Here is an 18,752-nt window from a genome sequence, read left to right as displayed (position 1 = left end):
GGGCAGTAAATATCTACAAGTTGCGATTTCATAACCCTATAAATTGTAATGTGGCCATTATTGTGCACTTCTCTGGCAAATGTTTAACAGGGGTTGTTCACGTGGAACAGCCTGACAAATATTGACTGAGAGGCACCATGAAATGCCTGGACACTGAGGAAAACAAATCTTTCCGATAGATAAATAAAACCAGTTCAAGGAGCGATGTCTGTTTAAAGAAGCCACTCGCTCTGGCACGTAAGTTTAGACACATAATGTTTAGGTGGACCACTATTTGGGGGTTAATATAATAATATATAATATTGTATTTGTTATTGTAAAATTATTATAGAAAACCTGCACGTGTTTTATAAAAAACTGAAAACTTCCTTGTTGCACCCAACTTAGTATTTATGGACATAGTATTAATGAAAACTCAGCATTAGGAAAGCAACATGAGATAATGATCATTATGAACAAAACAATATAGGAATGTGAGAGTAACCCAGTGTAATTGATAGCTGGATACATCAGCCCTCCTCAAGCTGCTTAAAACAAGAAGGTTTCAGCTATGTCAAATACAAAAATATAGTATATTTTTAATTGGTTACATTAGTGGTTGCTGGGTTCAAGTCCTTATTAATGAGGTTACAGATTTAAGAAAACATTTATCTGTAACCCCTAGTGCCAGAGTTCCAAGAATATCTAAGACAACAAATATATTTATCCCATATGACCTTCAAGCTGTGCTTCCAGGAGTATTTAGGGCAGCAATAAGCTTTCTTCCCATATTTTGCTTTAATAAGTCGAATCAGCACCAGGCACCTGCTTTTTCCCCTACCACTAGGGGCAACCGCACAGTTTGGGATTCTCTAACCTGGTTGAAGAATAAAAATTTATTATTATAATTAATTAGGACAAGTATGAAGGTGCTACTATTTTGTATTTCTCATAACTGCAGTGAGCCTTCTTTTAGGAGGGTTTCTTAAACACTTTTAACATAAAGCAAGGTGATAATCAAGCAGATGTGCTGTTTTAAATGTCTGCATGAAAGAGCGTAATGAGAATTAAAGCTGAAAAAGAAGTAGGGTAGAAATACTGCACATTATGGTTTGGGGTTCTATACCAACCAAAGGCAACCACATCCATTTAGCAGTAAAGAGAGTTGTCTCCAAATATAGTTGCTTCTTTTTTTCTGCATATGTTCTGTGTTAGTGTCAGTTACCTGAGTTTAGGGAACACACACTTTAAACTGCATATAAAGAATATACTGTTAATATCACACTGATTAGTAATTAATTCAGATTCTTACTACATGGCAGCTCAGAAACCAGTGCAATTTGTTTAAAGGAGAAGGAAAGCTACGGAGGCATTTTATTGCCAATAGATTAGCTGCAATAGTGCAAGCTAGAATGCTATATTTATTCTGTAGAATGTTTTACCATACCTGAGTAAAAAGCTCTAGAAACTCTCTGTTTGTTTAGGATAGGAGCTGCAGTATTAATATGGTGTGACATCACTTCCTGCCTGAGTCTCTCCCTGCTCTGGGCTCAGATTACAGTATAGAAGGGAGGGGGGTGGGGAGAGGAGCAAACTGAGCATGCTCTTGCCCAGGGCAATGAGGTTTAAGCTGAAAACAGGAAGTCTGATACAGAAGCCCATGTGTACACAATAGAAGGAAAGAAATGCAGTGTTTCTTTTGACAGGGGACTCAGAGCAGCACTACTTTGAGGGTTTACTGGTATATTTAGATGGACCTTTCTGATAAGCCTTACTTAGTTTTTTTTTTTTTTTAACTCTTTATTTAACATAAAGTTTACATTCACGACTTTACAAAATCTGCACAATGTCATCACAAACCTCAGATCAGCACAAATTACGCATTGTACAAAAAAATGAAAGAAGGGGAAGAGCATGGCATCCACAATAGAAAAGAGAAGTCATACGCTTCCCAGGTTTACCTATACCCAATGAAGGGAAAGCCCTTCCGATTTATTGCTTACAATATCAGCGTTCCATAAATGTAAACAGAAAGAAAAAAGGGAACAAAAAGAGCAGACAGAAGAAGGGGAAGCGTAGGGAGGGAAAAAGAAAAGAAAGGAAAAAAAAAAAAAGGAAAAAAGGAAACAACACTAAAGCGTCAAAACTGTCCGAGCTCGGGGGAAATCAAGGAAATATGAGGATCCCAGTCTGGGAGTAAGTTAGCATGGTGTCGGGGGGTGTAAAGCGACCCAAGGAGACCAAAGCCTTACTTAGTTTTAACCTTTCCTTCTCCTTTAAGATTTTAATAACCAGCATCATATAAACATAATTTTCTTCATAATGATTTGCTAAGACCCCTAATGTTAGCATCTCAACAGCTGCTCAGACCGAACTAAGCATGTGAGTGTCACTAACACTTTTATCAAGATCCAAGATGGTGACCCCCTACGCACAACTTTGAAGGCCTGAATACTGTATATTGAAGACCTGGACTTTTAGGGGTTATTTATCAAAATCTGAATTTATCTCAATATCCACACAGGTTTTTTGGGCTTATTTATTAATACACTTTCCCGAAAACTTTGTTTGCAGGAAAAGAATCTGATTTTCACGTTTTTTTTTTTAATTTTTTGCCGAAAACTCAGAAAACTTCAGGGTATTGCCAAAAACCCAGCACAAATCAAAAAATCATAAGGACTTCTCCCATTGACTTATAAACAACCTCGACAGGTCTGAGATGCTAGATTTTGCGATTCGAACTTTTCCATCCTTGGGGTTTAATAAATTCCAAAAAATTTGTCCAATTTTATAGAAAACAAAAATCACGAATTTTTCGTGATTTTTGCATTCAGAGTTTAGTAAATAACCCCCTATAGTCATTCTGAAACTTTAGGCTGCTGCAATAAGTTCAGCATATAAAATACAGAAGTTGTACCCCATATTGGTTTTAAGGTTTCTTTAAAGGACTTTCCCATTTTGGATTTGAGTAGAATTCTTTCTAGACTAGTCTGATGGAAGTAGGAGAATCACATTCCTAATAACAAATGGATCAAGTTCACAATCACTTAAGCTTCTTTCCCATGACTTGTGTGCATGAGTATTTTGCTGTGTGATGCCAAGACATTTCCACAGGGCTATAGTATTGTCATATATTCTATATTTATGCTCTGTCTTCTGTTACCCTGTGCCCCATCTAGAAAATAACCCATTGATTGAATAGATGCAAATTTTCTGTAATGCTAGACTGACACTGAAAAGATCCCCAAAGGATTTGTGGTGTGAAAAGCACTGACATGCAACACTGGTCCTCTTGCTTTCTAGGCTAACTCTTTCTCTAATTCAGAATGTGACACAGCTACACATACACTAATAACACAGCATTATAACAACGTGTGACTTTACACAACATGCCATGGAGTGAAGACTAGTGATTGGCTAAATAAATTTGCCTGCCATGAATTCGCTGCGAATCTCTGCATTTGCCGCCGCCAAATAAATTTGTGAAACTCACGCAAAAATTTGTGGCGGAAATTTGGTGGTGTCAAAAAATTTTTGGACGCACGTCCGAAAAGTCAAAATCACCGTGCATCAACACTATTCAGTCGCCCAATTGACTTTAACGCAGGCGTCAATTTATACGTTTTGTGAATTTTTCAGCGAAACGGGAGAAATTCGCCCATCAATGGTGGAGACTTATAGTGGATAAGGGTACTGGGACATGAGGAAATTTGTCACCTGCCATAAACCTGCGCTAATGCAAATCTCCTGAACATGCCTTCCCCCTGGCTAAAGCTTTGTATCACCACCGCACGTAAAACACATTACTCGCAGCAATCCCACGTAGGAAAATGTGAAGTAAGGCATTTTTCCACGATTCAGCAGGATTTATTTGATTAAAATGAACTCTACCTTCCTGTAATTCAAAGCTTACTGAATAACGGGTTTCCAGATAATGGATCTCATACTTGAATCGCATACCATACTGGTATATACAGGTATGGGAACTGTTATCCAGAATGCTCTGGATAACTAATCTTTCCATAATTTGGATCTTCATACCTTAAGTCTACTAGAAAATCATGTAAACATTAAACAAACCCAATAGGCTGGTTTTGCCTCCAATAAGGATTAATTATATCTTAGTTTGGATCAAGTACAATCTACTGTTTTATTATTACAGAGAAAAGGAAATTGTTTGTAAAAATTTGGATTATTTGGATAAAATGGAGACTAAGGGGGGTGGCCTTTCTGTAATTCTGAGCTTTCTGGATAACGGATTTCCAGATAACGGATCCAATACCTATATAAATTTATATATAGCTCCGAATTACAGGATGGCCACCACCCATAGACTCCATTTTAATCAAATAATTAACATTTTTTAAAAGCGATTTCCTTGTTCTCAGTTACAGATCCCAACTAATATGTAAATAAATTGGAGGCAAAACGATACATTTGGGATTATTTCCTGTTAAACTGTTTTTTTTAGTACACTTAGGGGCCCAATTATTAAACCTCTATTTTTTCTGGTCGAGGTTTTTAAGGGGAAAACACAAATTTTTGCAGAAAAAAAACTCAAATTTTATCATTTATCATACCCCAAAGCTGCTAAAAACCTGCATCCAAAATTACTCAATCTCAAACCTGTCAAGGTCATGTAGAAGTCAATGACAGATGTCCATGAAGTTGTTTCTTGACATTGTGATCTGCGCTGGATAATCTGAAAAATGGGGGTTTTCAGTCGATAAATCCGAAAACGCGGAGTTTTTGCATGTACACTGGGGGTCATTTGCAAGGGTTGAACTTGTTGACATTTGTCTTTTTGTAGACTTTGCTCCCTCCTGTGTTCTGCTCCTTACCTTACAGTATAAATTTGGGTACTAGTCTTTTTCACTCTGGTACTTGGCAGGCCTGGATTTTCGGAAAGGCCACCAAGGCCCGGGCTTAGGGTTGGCAGGATATTAGGGGGCGGCATGAAGCCCAACCACACCCACATTAGTATGGAAACTCTGGGGCTCATCATGAGATACAATAGTTTTTTTTAATTTCCCATTCACCAATCCCCAGTGCTCCCAACCTGATGATAAAAATTTGTGCATGTGCAGAAATGAAGGGGAGGGGACACGGATGACGAATGGCAGCGGGCCTGGGGTGGCCTTTCCGAAAATCCGGGCCTGCCAAGTACCAGAGTGAAATAAGGGAAATTTAGGCAGTTTCACCAATGTAGAAGAACTGTTTTTTAAATACAAGAATTCACATACTCTCTGGAATCACTGAAAAAGTCTGTCTTCTCTTTGTTTCTGTAGTTGACGATACACAGTTACCCTTTGGCTTTAGGCTTAGAGCTCCCTCTCTCTTGGGGAGATGGATCTGTGCCAAATGCATTTCATCCATGCGAAGACCAAACTAAAAATCTGTTTTGGTCAATATATACAGGTTTCTATTTTCCTACAGCACAGCATTAGTTATGGGATGACTGGGGGGGGGGGGTGGACAAACAAAAGCTTGGGGTCAAAGTACACAGCTTGGTCTTATGCAACTTTGTTGAAGTGGGACCATCTCCAGTTGGGACTGGTTATATTAACAAATCAAAATATAGCTCTCTGATGTTATGAAACAGTGACCGTGCTGAGCAGTATATAAGCCTCCCAGAGCTTGCACTCTAGACTTTCCTGCATCTGGACACCACTGGACTCACATTGTAAGCAAGTTCATTTTCCAGCACTCAACTTGAACAGCAGCATTCCGACTAGCTACTACCAACCTGAAATAATGCCTGTTTTAAAGTCTGTTTTTAATACCCAACAAGCTGAAAGTTTGGGATTTCAGATGAGATGTAGTGTATAGAGTATTTCCTTCTTAAATGCTAGGAATGAAAGCAGAACATGCTTGATAATATATGTATTTACTGCACAGAGAGAGAATAAGTATAAATTGTACATGTCATGCAAGACTAGAAATGTCTGAACTGTGTTTTTTTTCCCTTTTTTACTGGCAGCCATTGAATATCTTGTGAAAGAAGATGGAGAGAAAGGTGTTGGGGCTATTAATTGCCTTGGGGTTCCTTGGCAGTTGTTTAGCGGAGAAAAACTGTCGTGTGGATAATTTCGAAGTCATGAAAGATTTTAACAAGGAAAGGGTAGGTAACCTGTTTGAAGGGGTTCCTTTGGAAAATGCATTGTTATTTTAGCCTGTGACCCTACAGATGTAAGAGTGCACCAGTTTATGCAGTGGTAGAACTTCAAAACCAGCTCCTTGGAGAAAGAACTGTTGACAATAGGGGCTCATTAGGTAACACTTGAGAATTTGTACCACTGCGGTAAACCCATAGTAAGCAGTTACATTTTTAATTGTTTTAATCGTTCTTTGTACAGCTCTCTCAACAAATGTATTGGTTTCAACCCAAGTTCAAATATACCCAGTGTTAATGAATGAGCCTTATTGCACATACACCTGATTAATAGTGATGGGCGAATTTGTCCCATCTCGATTCGCCACAAATTTCACAAATTTCCCACGGAATTATTATACCCCTTAAAAAACAATAAAAAAGTCAAATACTTGGGGTGTTAAAAATATGTTGCAGGACTTTATCTTACCCACACTGGAATACCTCTTAAGTATTTAATTGTGGCTTTTAATCTAGAATTCATTTAGCAAAAAAATGGTGAGTCTACAAAAAATGTTATTCAGCTAAAGCACTTGAAGGCATGGGGATTTTTTAAAAACACATCTTAACCAGAAAAACCCTCTAAACTCTAAAAATATACAGGTATAGGATTGGGTATCTGGAAACCCGTGATCCAGAAATTACGGGAAGGCCATTTTATTCGAATAAATCAAATTTCCTAAAATGATTTCCTTTTTCTCAGTAATAATAAAACCTAATTAAGATATAATTAATCCTTAATGGAGGTAAAATAATTCTATCGAGTTTCATTAATGTTTAAATTATTTTTTAGTAGACTTAAGGTACAGAGATACAAATTATGGAAAGACCCCATATCGGAAAACACCTTGTCCTGATCATTCTGATTAACAGGTCCCATAGCTGTAGTTTTCTAAATATATTGTTTAATAATTGTACTTATTCTGCTTTGGATATTTTCTTAAATTGATCTTACAGGTTTGATGCTCCGCCATCGTGGCTTCTCTAGTCTAGCATGCATAGGTTTAGCATTAGTGAATTCCCGTGATTCGCCGCTGGTGAATAATTTGTGAAACCGCAGCGAAAATTGGCCAGCAAAAATTCACCATTTTCAAAAAACATTTTTTTTTGGACGCCTGCACAATTTCGCCAAAAACGGACGCTGGCGTTCAAAAAAACGCATGCCGGTGTCAAAAACGAGACACCGTCACCGTTTCACAAATTTTTTGCCGTTTTGCCCGTTTTGCTGGAAATTCGTGCATTTTTCAGCGAAGCTAAACGCCCCAAATTCGCCCATCGCTATTAAGCATGTACAGTTACATAGATGATGTCTTTTTAAACCCTGGTTCTTTTCAGGAAAAAAATAAAGCAACATAACCTCCCATTATAATCAGTGGAGACAACATATTATTGTTAGTAGTTGCAACAGTAGTACTAGTATTAACAGTTTATTAGCCAGACCAAGATGTGAACATACATATATACAGAAACATAAATAGACTAGGTGTCTGGAGTAGAAAATAGCCCTGCATTATGTGGTTACTGGTATTTTGTTCTTCCTGTTTTGGTTGTAGTGCTCTGAGGAAATGAAATATTTAGGCTTTGTGTGAAGAATTTAAATATAGTTATATTTGGAAATGGTGAATTATATAGACTTCACTTCCTCGTCAAAAAATCCCATTGCTGCAATATTAACTTTAATAATCTTAAAAATGTCAATTTAACTAATAGCAGAGAGAGTTGATGTTTGGGTTAAGGGTTTCAGTAGGAAACCAAGTAGCTTTAGTGTTGTAGGGTGATATAAATGTACCTGAACATACAGCAAGATCACATATACACTTTATATAATAACAAAAATAATAAGTGTAAGCTGAAATAAAAAAAGGTATAGCACCAAATGCTTCATTGCTACTATCTACTTCCTTATAAATGGGGTAAATCTCATAAACAATTCAGCCAACTTTATATGCTGTAGTGTTATATTATGTTGTACCAGCCTATAGATGGTTTCCACTCTTCATTACTGTGTATCTCTTTGATAAGTGACAACCAGTGTCTCTAGAAGTCACACAGTACGCTGGTGAAGATGGTGCATTTCTCAAAAGCCTTTGCCTTTGTATTGTTATGTCAAGTTTAAGATCAACACAGGTACGGGATCCGTTATCCAAAAAAACCATTATCCAGAAATTTAAAAATGATTTCCTTTTTCTTTGTAGTGATAACATTTTTGTACTGGATCCAAATTAAGATATCATTAATCCCCTTCGGAGGCAAAGCAACAATACAGGTATGGGGAATGGGAAACCCGTTATCCAGAAAGCTCCGAATTAAGGAAAGCCTGTCTCCCATAGGGGCAAATTCACTAAGCGCCGAAGCGCTGAACGCTAGCGTTAATTCGCTAGCGTTTGGCATTTTCGTTACTGCGCAAATTCACTAACGAACGCTGGCGTAGTTTCGCTAGTGTTACTTCGCACCCTTACGCCTGGCGAATTTTCGCTAGCGACGTAACTACGCAAATTCACTAATGCGCGCAGTGTACTGAACGCTACCTTTTACGCTAGACTTCCTTCGCCACCTCAGACCTGGCAAAGCGCAATAGAGTAGATAGGGATTGCTTCAAAAAAAAGTCAACATTTTTTCTAAGTCCCAAAAAACGCTGGCGTGTTTTCTACATTATGGGTGATAGCCTGAAAAAGATCAAAACATTTTTTGGGGCTCCCCTCCTTCCCCCCTACATTTCCTGACTCATGGCAACTTACCTAGACAGTGGGCACATGTGTAGGGCAAAATAAAAATTTTATTTGATGTTTTGAAGGTTTTCTAGCCATTTTTAGTGCTGATACGTATTCCTCCATTGAAATTTGAATTTGGCGCCGTATGCAAATTAGCCTTCGCTAGCGTAACTTCGCTTCACTTAGCGAATCAACGCTAGCGCAACTTCGCAATCTTACGCTACCCCTGTGCGCAACTTCGGATTTTAGTGAATTTGCGGAGCACTGGCGAAACTACGCCTGGCGAAGTGTGGCGAAGCGCGGCGAAGCTGCGCCTGGCGCAACTACGAATGTTAGTGAATTTGCCCCTTAGACTCCATTATACTCAAATCATCCACATTTTTCAAAATGATTCCTTTTTCTCTGTAAAAAAAACTGTACCCTGTACTTGATCCCAAGTAAGATAAAAGGAATCCATATTAGTAGCAAAACCAACTTATTGGGTTTATTTAATGTTTACATGATTTTCTAGTAGACTTAAGGTAAGAAGATCCAAATTAAGGAAAGATCCCTTATCCGGAAAACCCCAGGTTCCGAGCATTCTGGATAACAGGTCCCATATCTGTATTGGGTTTAATTTTTGTTTAAAGGGATACTGTCATGGGAAAAACATTTTTTTTCAAAATGAATCAGTTAATGGTGCTGCTCCAGCAGAATTCTGCACTGAAATCCATTTCTCAAAAGAGCAAACAGATTTTTTTATATTCAATTTTGAAATATGACATGGGGCTAGACTTAAGGTCCCCATACATGGATAGATCCGCTCGTTTGGCGATGTCGCCAAACGAGCGGATCTCCCTCCGATATGCCCACCTTGAGGTGGGCAATATCGGGCAGATCCGATCGTGGGCCCTAGGGCCCAACGATCGGATCCTAGCATTCTCAAACGGGTGGTCGGATCGAGGGACCGCATCAACGAACAGATGCGGCCGCGATCCGACGGGATTTTTAAACCCATCCGATCGAGATCTGGCCGACTTTCGGCCAGATCTCGATCGGGGCAGCCCGTCAGGGGCCCCCATACACGGGCCAATAAGCTGCCGACACAGTCTGTCGGCAGCTTTTATCGGCCTGTGTATGGCCACCTTTATTGTCAATTTCCCAGCTGCCCCAAGTCATGTGACTTGTGCTCTGATAAACTTCAATTACTCTTTACTGCTGTACTGCAAGTTGGAGTGATATCACCCCCCCCCCTTTTCCCCCCAGCAGCCAAACAAAAGAACAATGGGAAGGTAACCAGATAGCAGCTCCCTAACACAAGATAACAGCTGCCTGGTAGATCTAAGAACGACACTCAATAGTAAAAACCCATGTCCCACTGAGACACATTCAGTTACATTGAGAAGGAAAAACAGCAGCCTGCCAGAAAGCATTTCTCTCCTAAAGTGCAGGCACAAGTCACATGACCAGGGGCAGCTGGGAAATTGACAAAATGTCTAGCCCCATGTCAGATTTCAAAATTGAATACAAAAAAAATCTGTTTGCTCTTTTGAGAAATGGATTTCAGTGCAGAATTCTGCTGGAGCAGCACTATTAACTGATGTGTTTTGAAAAAAACATGTTTTCCGATGACAGGATCCCTTTAAATTATTTTTCTAGTAGACTTAAGGTATGGAGATCCAAATTACAGAAAGATCCATTATCTGGAAAACCGCAGGTCCTGAGCATTCTGGATAACAGATCCCATACCTGTATATCTTTGTTGAAATACTAAACCTGTAGTTTTGCTGCTTAGATATCAGAGACTACAATAGAGGAAACACAAAACTAGAGAAAGTGTATACAAATGCTAATGCAAACAGAAAGCAACAGCTTAGTCATTAGAAATCATCAAGGGTTGTCGATATTTTATTGACAAGCTCAGCAATGTGTATTTGTGTGTGTGTTTAAGGTTCAACTATCTGTAGAGGGATATTAAGATACAATTCACAGTCCAATTAAGGGGATTAAGTAAAGGCACTGGCCTAGCCACCCACCAGCAATAATGCAAATAGAAGAAATGAACGCCAATACCATGTCTGCTGCAAATGGGGTGTTCCCAAAATTTATTCCATGGTGCTCTGAACACTTTACAATGATCATTGTAAAGTGTTCAGAGCACCATGAAATACATTTTGGGAACACCCCGTTTGCAGCAGACAAGGTATTGGCATTCATTTCTTCTATTTGAGGTATTCTAAGAGCCAGGCAGCTAACATTGTTCAACTTTCCTTCCTCCCCCTAATAAGTATCAGCCTTTGCTCTTTCACCTCTACAATCAGAATATATCTGTGCTTTTTTTTTTTAAGTACGCCGGAGTCTGGTATGCTGTGGCCAAGAAGGATCCAGAAGGACTTTTTCTACTTGACAACATTGTTGCTAACTTTAAAATTGAGGACAATGGGAAAATGACCGCAACAGCTAAAGGGAGAGTCCGAATCTTAGAGTAAGAAAGCAATTTATTTTTGGAAATGATATGCAATCTGGGAAAAAAAACAACCCACCTCTCATTTTGGGCAGAGGCTCATTCAGTTATGTAAAAAGGGAATAGGGGGACCATTACCCCACCACCCTCCTTAGGCCGACAGAGTTTTTTAATACTCTCCCTCATCGCCATGTTCTAAGTGATGGATTTTGGGACTCGAAGTCGGTCTGCTTCCAAAGTGTGACGTATACAGATTCTGCTGAAAGTAGAATCCATCACTTTAATATGGTATAAGGTGAAGTAGGGACTGCCAGACTAAAGGTGGCCATAGACGCAAAGATCCTATTGTACGAATCGAGGATTCATACGATTTTCGGATCGTGTGTGGAGTGTGCCGACATTTTTCGTCCGGCAGAGATCAGTCGTTTGGTCGATCGGACAGGTTTAATTTTGACCCGACTGATCCCGTCAGAGCCCATTGCGCATCGTAATCGGATCGTTCGGCCATACGGCCGAACGTTCAGATTACCCCCCGTTATAGCCATGCTCATTAATGGCATATCGGGGAAAGATCTGCTAGTTTCGAGCGGATCTTTGCGTCTATGGCCACCTTACGGAGGGGTTGGTAAATGGTCTCCTTTCAATCTGAAGAAACATGTACGTGTGCATAAAAATATTTATTATATTATGCAACTTTTTATAAGACAAGCGATTTACAGGTAAGTAAATAAACAGTTTTGAAATCCATCAAACATCATCTTGAGGTGGAACTATTTTACGTAAATGTGGAGCTGGGATAAAAAGCGTTGATAAAAGCCGAGTTAAAACAGCACTTGTAACAAAGAATTGAACACAACTTTTCTATACTTACATTTTTCCCACTGACTTCCATGGGTTATGACGGGTCTGTCTGAGAGTACAATTGCCCCCCAAAGGCAAAGTCTCTGTTCATGAGCACAGCCAGGTGTAATGTTTTGCCCTTTATTGTGCTTGTGTTTGCATTCAGGACATTAATATTGTGTTACATTAGACATGCCATTTTCATTTGTATTTTCTAAGTATTACTTACAAGTAAGCACTGATCATATGAGACAGTTGATATGATTGAAGTTCTAATGTCTAGAAAGCCAGTCATTATAGGATTACTAGAGAGGCATTTGTTGACAGGGAGCATTGTGCAAAGCCGCAGCACCATTTATGTGTATTTTCTCATCTGCTGATGTGCCATACATTGGCCAACCACTAACCATAATACATAGCTACTGAAAAGCTTTATAAACACAGCAATCACTCATAAGCTTTTAATCCAGTCATTATATGGTATAAGAAGGAAGAATGTTAAAGGGGTACTTCACCTTTTAGTTAACTTTTTAATTTGTTATAAAATGGCCAATTGTAATCAACTTTCCATTTGGTCTTCATAACTTATTCTTTAATTACTTGCCTTTTTCTTCTGACTCACCTAAAAAACAAATGACCTGTAAGGCTAGTTGTTACTTTTTATTACTCATCTTTCTATTCAGACCCTTTCCTATTCATATTCTAGTATCTTGTTCAAATGCATGGTTGCTTAAGTAATTTGGACCTTAGCAAACAGATTGAGGAAATTGCAAACGGAAGGGCTACTGAATAAAAAGCTAAATAACTCAAAAACCACAAATAATAAAAAATGAAAACCCAACTGTCGCAGAATATCCCTCTCTACATCACACTAAGGGGCACATTTACTAAGGGTCGAATATCGAGGGTTAATAAACCCTCAAATTCGACCCTCGAAGTTAAATCCTATGTAACTATGTAACTATGTAACTATGAATTTGAATATCGAATTCGAAGGATTTACCGCAAATCCTATGATCGATCGATCGAAGGAAAAATTGTTCGAATGAACGATGAAATCCTTCGAATCGAACGATTCGAAGGATTTTAATCGATCGATTGAAGGATTTTTCTTTGATCAAAAAAACCTTAGAAAACTAATGGGGAAGGTCCCCATAGGCTAACATTGTACCTCGGAAGGTTTAAACTGCCGAAGTATGTAGTCGAAGTTTTTTTTAAAGAGACAGTACTTCGACTATCGAACATTTTTTTAGTTCGAAACTTTCAAATCAAAGTCGTAGTGGCCTATTCGATGGTCGAAGTACCCCAAAAAATACTTCGAAATTCAAAGTTTTTTTACTTCGAATCCTTCACTCGAGCTTAGTAAATCTGCCCCTAAAAGTTAATTTAAAGTTGAGCAACCCTATTAATAAGGAAGACAAATTGTTTGACAATTGGCATTATACAATCACAATTTGTTATTATACAGAACAGGAAGTGGAAGTTTAATGGGATACTATTGTTATATAGTCACTCCCTTTTTATAAGGTATTGTACCTTTTCACAGGTTTTAATAGCTCTTTTATTATCTGTCACGTCAAGGGTTCAGATTTCATAAATTTATGTATTTTAAGGTTTGTGTCCATGCTTATCTTTATCTCTGCCACTAGCAACACTAGCCACGGGTGTCTTCAGGCAGCAGTGCATCAAATGTAATTAAAATATGCAGATAAACGTTATTCGATCTTGATTTGTCTTGTCAGACACTTGCACTGAACCCTTTTCTTCTTTAGAAAATTCATACCATTTTGCTAAGGGTCACTGGCTGCCAAGTTCCTTCTTCTTCTCAGTCATCCTCCAAGTCAGTTTACCCTTGGAACATGCAAACTTCTCTATCATCTATCTATCTATCTATCTATCTATCTATCTATCTATCTATCTATCTATCTATCTATCTAGTTATCTATCTATCTTCTATCTATCTATCTATCTATCTATCTATCTATCTATTTATCTATCTATCATCTATTATCTATCTATATATCTATCTATCTTCTAAGTATCTATCTATCTACTATCTATCTATCATCTATCTATCTATCTATCTATCTATCTATCTATCTATCTATCTATCTATCTATCTATCTATTATCTATCTCATCTATCTATCTATCTATCTATCTATCTATCTATCTATTATCTATCTATCTATCTATCTAGCTATCTATCTATCTATCATCTATATAAAACATATCTCAATTGAAATAAATGAATTTAATGCATAACAGCCATAAATATCCTGTAAAATATATATTTATAAATGGTGCTTAATTATAAAGGTTGCTAAGTGATATCTTTTGTTTCCCACAAAGGTTATACTATTAACCCCTTGACCTGCAGTATAATGCCTTAATTTATTTATTATTATAATTCCTATAATATATATTTATGTATTTTGTTTAGTCTCATAAGACACGATAGATAGATAGATAGATAGATAGATAGATAGATTAGATAGATGATAGATAGATAATAGATAGATAGATAGATAGATAGATAGATAGATAATAGATAGATAGATGATATAGATAGATAATAGATAGATAGATAGATAGATAGATAATAGATAGATAGATAGATAGATAGATGAGATAGATAGATAGATAGATAGATAGATGAGATAGATAGATAGATAGATAGATAGATAGATAGATAGATAGATAGATAGATAGATAGATAGATAGATAATAGATGATAGATAGATAGATAGATAGATGAGATAGATAGATAGATAGATAGATAGATAGATGAGATAGATAGATAGATAGATAGATAGATGAGATAGATAGATAGATAGATAGATAGATAGATAGATAGATAGATAGATAGATAGATAGATAGATAGATAGATAATAGATGATAGATAGATAGATAGATAGATGAGATAGATAGATAGATAGATGATAGATAGATAGATAGATAGATAGATAGATAGATAGATAGATAGATAGATAGATAGATAGATAATAGATGATAGATAGATAGATAGATAGAATCAGTCTCTGAAATATGCAGTTACAGTTATAGCAGCTTTTGGGTTATAGCAAAAAAAAAGTTTTAAATTGCTGTTAAAAAATAATTGTTATAAGAAGTTAGTTGATTCTAATCTGAGTTCTGTATTATCTTCATTATCACTGTAACAGATTTTGTATGTTCAACCTTAATCCCCTTTGTTTGTTTTTTAAGTAAATTGGAGCTGTGCGCTAACATGGTTGGCACATTCATAGAAACCAACGACCCGGCTAAATACAGGATGAAGTATCATGGGGCTCTAGCCATCCTTGAGAGAGGACGTAAGTAACTGGACTGACAGATGTTGAGATCTTGCTGATATACTACTGTGCCTTACAGTGGAGTAACTAGATTTTACTAGGCCACACAGCAAATTATTTTTAAGGCCCACAAAATGTCTAGTTTTACCAATATATATTGACATTGCATAAGAATTAGGGCCTCGTGGGGCCCCTATTCCTCCTGGGCCCCCCTGCATCTGCAGGGTCTGCTTCCTCTTCAGCACACACAGTGTACATATTCTTGATAAAATGATCTGAAAGTATACTTTAAGAATGATATTTACAAAAAAGTGACATAGGCAAATAATGGCATAGTTTTAATAAGATTCCACCCAAGAGGTACAGTTAGCAGACCTGATATATAACAGCAGGGTCGGACTGGGGGGACCGGGGACCACCAGGACTGCTAGTCCAGGGCCCCCTCCGGCCCCCCCGCCTCCTACTGCGGCGTGCCGAGCTCATCGCGACTGTGTGAATGCGCCGCTCGGTGCGCATGCATGAACTGCGGCATGAGGGGGTCTGGCCTGGCGGTAGCTCACCGGGTTTTTTCCCGGTGTCTCGCCGGGCCAGTCCGACACTGATATACAGGGATGCAAACATACTCAGACACGTGATTTAAGCACAAAATGCACTAAAATGTACAGGAGCCAACACATTATAGCACACGCAAGGTGTAAGAAATAAAGAGGCTAATGTTGGCATATTTAACAAAACAGAGTTCTGTTTTAGGAGTGTTAAAACTCAGCAGAAGTACTGAGCTCTAACATTCCAATGGAAACAAGATACCCCAAAAATTAACAATCAGCTAATAAATTTGCTCCATGTGTGTACTTCTCTTCTCATCCGTATTTTCTCCTGCATCTTGGCCGTCACTGTATTTATGTCTTGTTTGTGTTTTTTCCCAGTTGATGACCATTGGGTCGTGGACACTGATTACACCACCTATGCAATCACTTATGCATGCCGTCGCCGAAACCTTGACGGCACATGCAGAGACAGTTACTCTTTTGTATTCTCCCGTGACATTAATGGCCTCCCATCAGAATCTCAGAGAATAGTGAGAAGGAGGCAGGAGCAGTTGTGCTTGGATAGAAAGTACAGAGTCGTCGTTCACAATGGTAAGTGAGAGTAGAGTATTCCTTTAAAATGGGAGCTTATACATACAGCTCTCAGTAGCTCGTTTAATGCCATTAGAGACTCTTTAGCTTTTAAAATGTTTAAACTGAAGCTAAAATAAAGATTGTGTAATATGAAAACCACCATTTTTAGCTTAAATACAAATATTTGATTTCTAAATTTCGGCACTTCATGGGGGAAATTTACCAAAGGGCGAAGTGGCTAATGCTGGCGAAAATTCGCCAGCGTGACGTCCTTTGGCACTTCACCGATTTACTTATGGTAGCTGGCGTAATTTTGCTGGCATAATTTCTGGCGCAACTTCGCACTCTAACGACAGGCGAATTTTCGGTCTGGCGAAAGAGCGTTACTACGCAAATTCACTACGTTTTTGATTTTACTGACTATTACCTCTATTGCCAGACTTGCCACCTCAGACCAGGAGAAGTGCAATAGAGTAGATAGGAGTTCCTCAAAAAAAAGTTGAAAATTTTTCTAAGTCCCGAAAAACGCTGGTGTTTTTTCCTATTTAAAGGGTGATATAATGAAAAAGATTGTAAATTTTTTTTTGGGGTACCCTCCTTCCCCCTGCATTTGCTAACATATGGCACCTAAACTATACTGTGGGCACATGTGTAGGGCATTATAACAACTTTATATAATTTTATTAAGGTTCCCTGGCCTTGTGTAGTGTAATGTATTTGCTGCAACATATACGGCCATTGTACTTTGACTGCATTCCGTATGCTAATTAGCCAACGCTAGCATAACTTCGAACTGCTGAGCGTAATTTCTCTGGCCGAATTTCGCCAGCAAGGTCTTGTGGGATTATTCTTTTAATCTGCAGTCACAGTCCAATATGCAGAGGACAAGGCATATTAGAGTAAATTACCCTTGTTTCCTAGACCTCTTATAAAAAGAGGGAATTTGGAACAATTTCCTTCTTAAAGGAGAAGGAAAATCCTGTTATACTTGGGGGTGCCAAAAGTAAGGCATCCCAAAGTGACCTGACACGCAACTGGAACAATTGCAGGCCTGTCTAGTTTCTTCTCGATAGGTGCTCCGGCCCGGGATTCTTCCAGCAAACCCCGGAGTGATTGTCTTCCTGCTTCTTCTTTCATCTCGTGGCTGCACATGCGCATTAGAGTGAACAGCCTAACTGTAATGAAAAAGCCGGATATTTCATTCTACTGCGCATGCGTCTGCCCTGGGAAATTTGAAGAACAAAGAAGCAGGAGAAGGATCACTTAGTGGTGCTCGCTGGAGGAATCCCGGGCCAGTGCAGTTTTCTCCTGATTGGTGAACCGGCACAGGGTGTCAGGCAAGTAAATGCTATCACCTGGGGGTGCCTAAATTTTGGCACCCTCAACAAGTAAAAAGGACTTTTCTTCTTTTTTAAAATGCCCTGATGGAGAAACACAATGAGATATAAGTGGAGGTAGGTCACAAGGGAACCTCTGAATCTTGCTTGTGTCGATGGCAGGCCCTTACTTAACTAAAGGTTCTTTCCAATCTCCAATATTCTCATCCTCAAAATTCCAGTCACCTGGAATCTCCAAAATCAAGTAGTAAAATATGTATCCTAGACCCATACCGGTATGTAGAGTATGGACATCACATTAACCAGGGAGGGTAGAATTGGGTGGAAAATGCTAAATATCTAAAACTCCTGTCTACAACTTCCTTTTACTCAATTGAGGTGAGTAGGTTTTGTGTCAAATAAAACAATTAGGAAAACAGAATCTCTACAGCAATATAAGTCATTGAAAAAGTCTATCAATTACCCATGAATTAATATAGATTTGTGTGTGTGTTAATCTATATCTATCACACCTATTACACCACTCTGTACAAGACTCATTGATAACATAATACTTCATCTTATTTATTTACAGGTTACTGTGAAACAAACTAAAGGAGATTAGAAGAGATTTTACAAGAATCCTGTTGACGTAATGTTTACAAGTAAAAGCAACCACATCTCAACGCTCATGTTATACCTGTAAAAGTTTAATAACATTGGTTTTGAAGGAATAAAGAAAAATGGTGACAGTACCAATGTACATGTTACCCAATGATCCGTTCTTTAACTATTTAATAGTTCTTCTTCAGAGAGGCATCTGTCTATTACGATGAAATAAATTTCTTTTAAATCCTGTTGAACTGTGTTGTGATTGTAG

At 38.2% G+C, this 18,752-nt stretch overlaps 1 protein-coding gene across 2 annotated transcripts; it reads left to right on the top strand.

Annotated features, from left to right (window-relative positions):
• Positions 1-220: 220 nt before the first annotated feature.
• Positions 221-18,730, top strand: rbp4.L (retinol binding protein 4 L homeolog). 2 transcript variants are annotated; one of them, XM_041568384.1, is made up of 6 exons: positions 221-237; positions 5,960-6,100; positions 11,169-11,305; positions 15,350-15,456; positions 16,362-16,574; positions 18,468-18,730. In XM_041568384.1, the coding sequence occupies exons 2-6, from the start codon at positions 5,984-5,986 to the stop codon at positions 18,485-18,487; spliced, it is 594 nt and encodes a 197-aa protein (XP_041424318.1). In that variant the 5' UTR covers positions 221-237; positions 5,960-5,983; the 3' UTR covers positions 18,488-18,730.
• The last annotated feature ends 22 nt before the right edge of the window (positions 18,731-18,752 follow it).

This window comes from Xenopus laevis, chromosome 7L, assembly GCF_017654675.1.
Source record: "Xenopus laevis strain J_2021 chromosome 7L, Xenopus_laevis_v10.1, whole genome shotgun sequence".
Lineage (NCBI taxonomy): Eukaryota > Metazoa > Chordata > Amphibia > Anura > Pipidae > Xenopus > Xenopus laevis.
The sequence above is the reverse complement of the archived record's forward strand: the minus strand, read 5'-3'. Positions and strand labels throughout refer to the sequence as shown.

Bases quoted from the DNA above. Each gene is read 5' to 3' on its own strand.
- rbp4.L (XM_041568384.1), top strand. From the start codon at position 5,984: ATGGAGAGAAAGGTGTTGGGGCTATTAATTGCCTTGGGGTTCCTTGGC. The intron at 6,101-11,168 runs GTAGGTAACCTG...TTTTTTTTTAAG, and splicing joins AAGATTTTAACAAGGAAAGG to TACGCCGGAGTCTGGTATGC. The intron at 16,575-18,467 runs GTAAGTGAGAGT...ATTTATTTACAG, and splicing joins CAGAGTCGTCGTTCACAATG to GTTACTGTGAAACAAACTAA.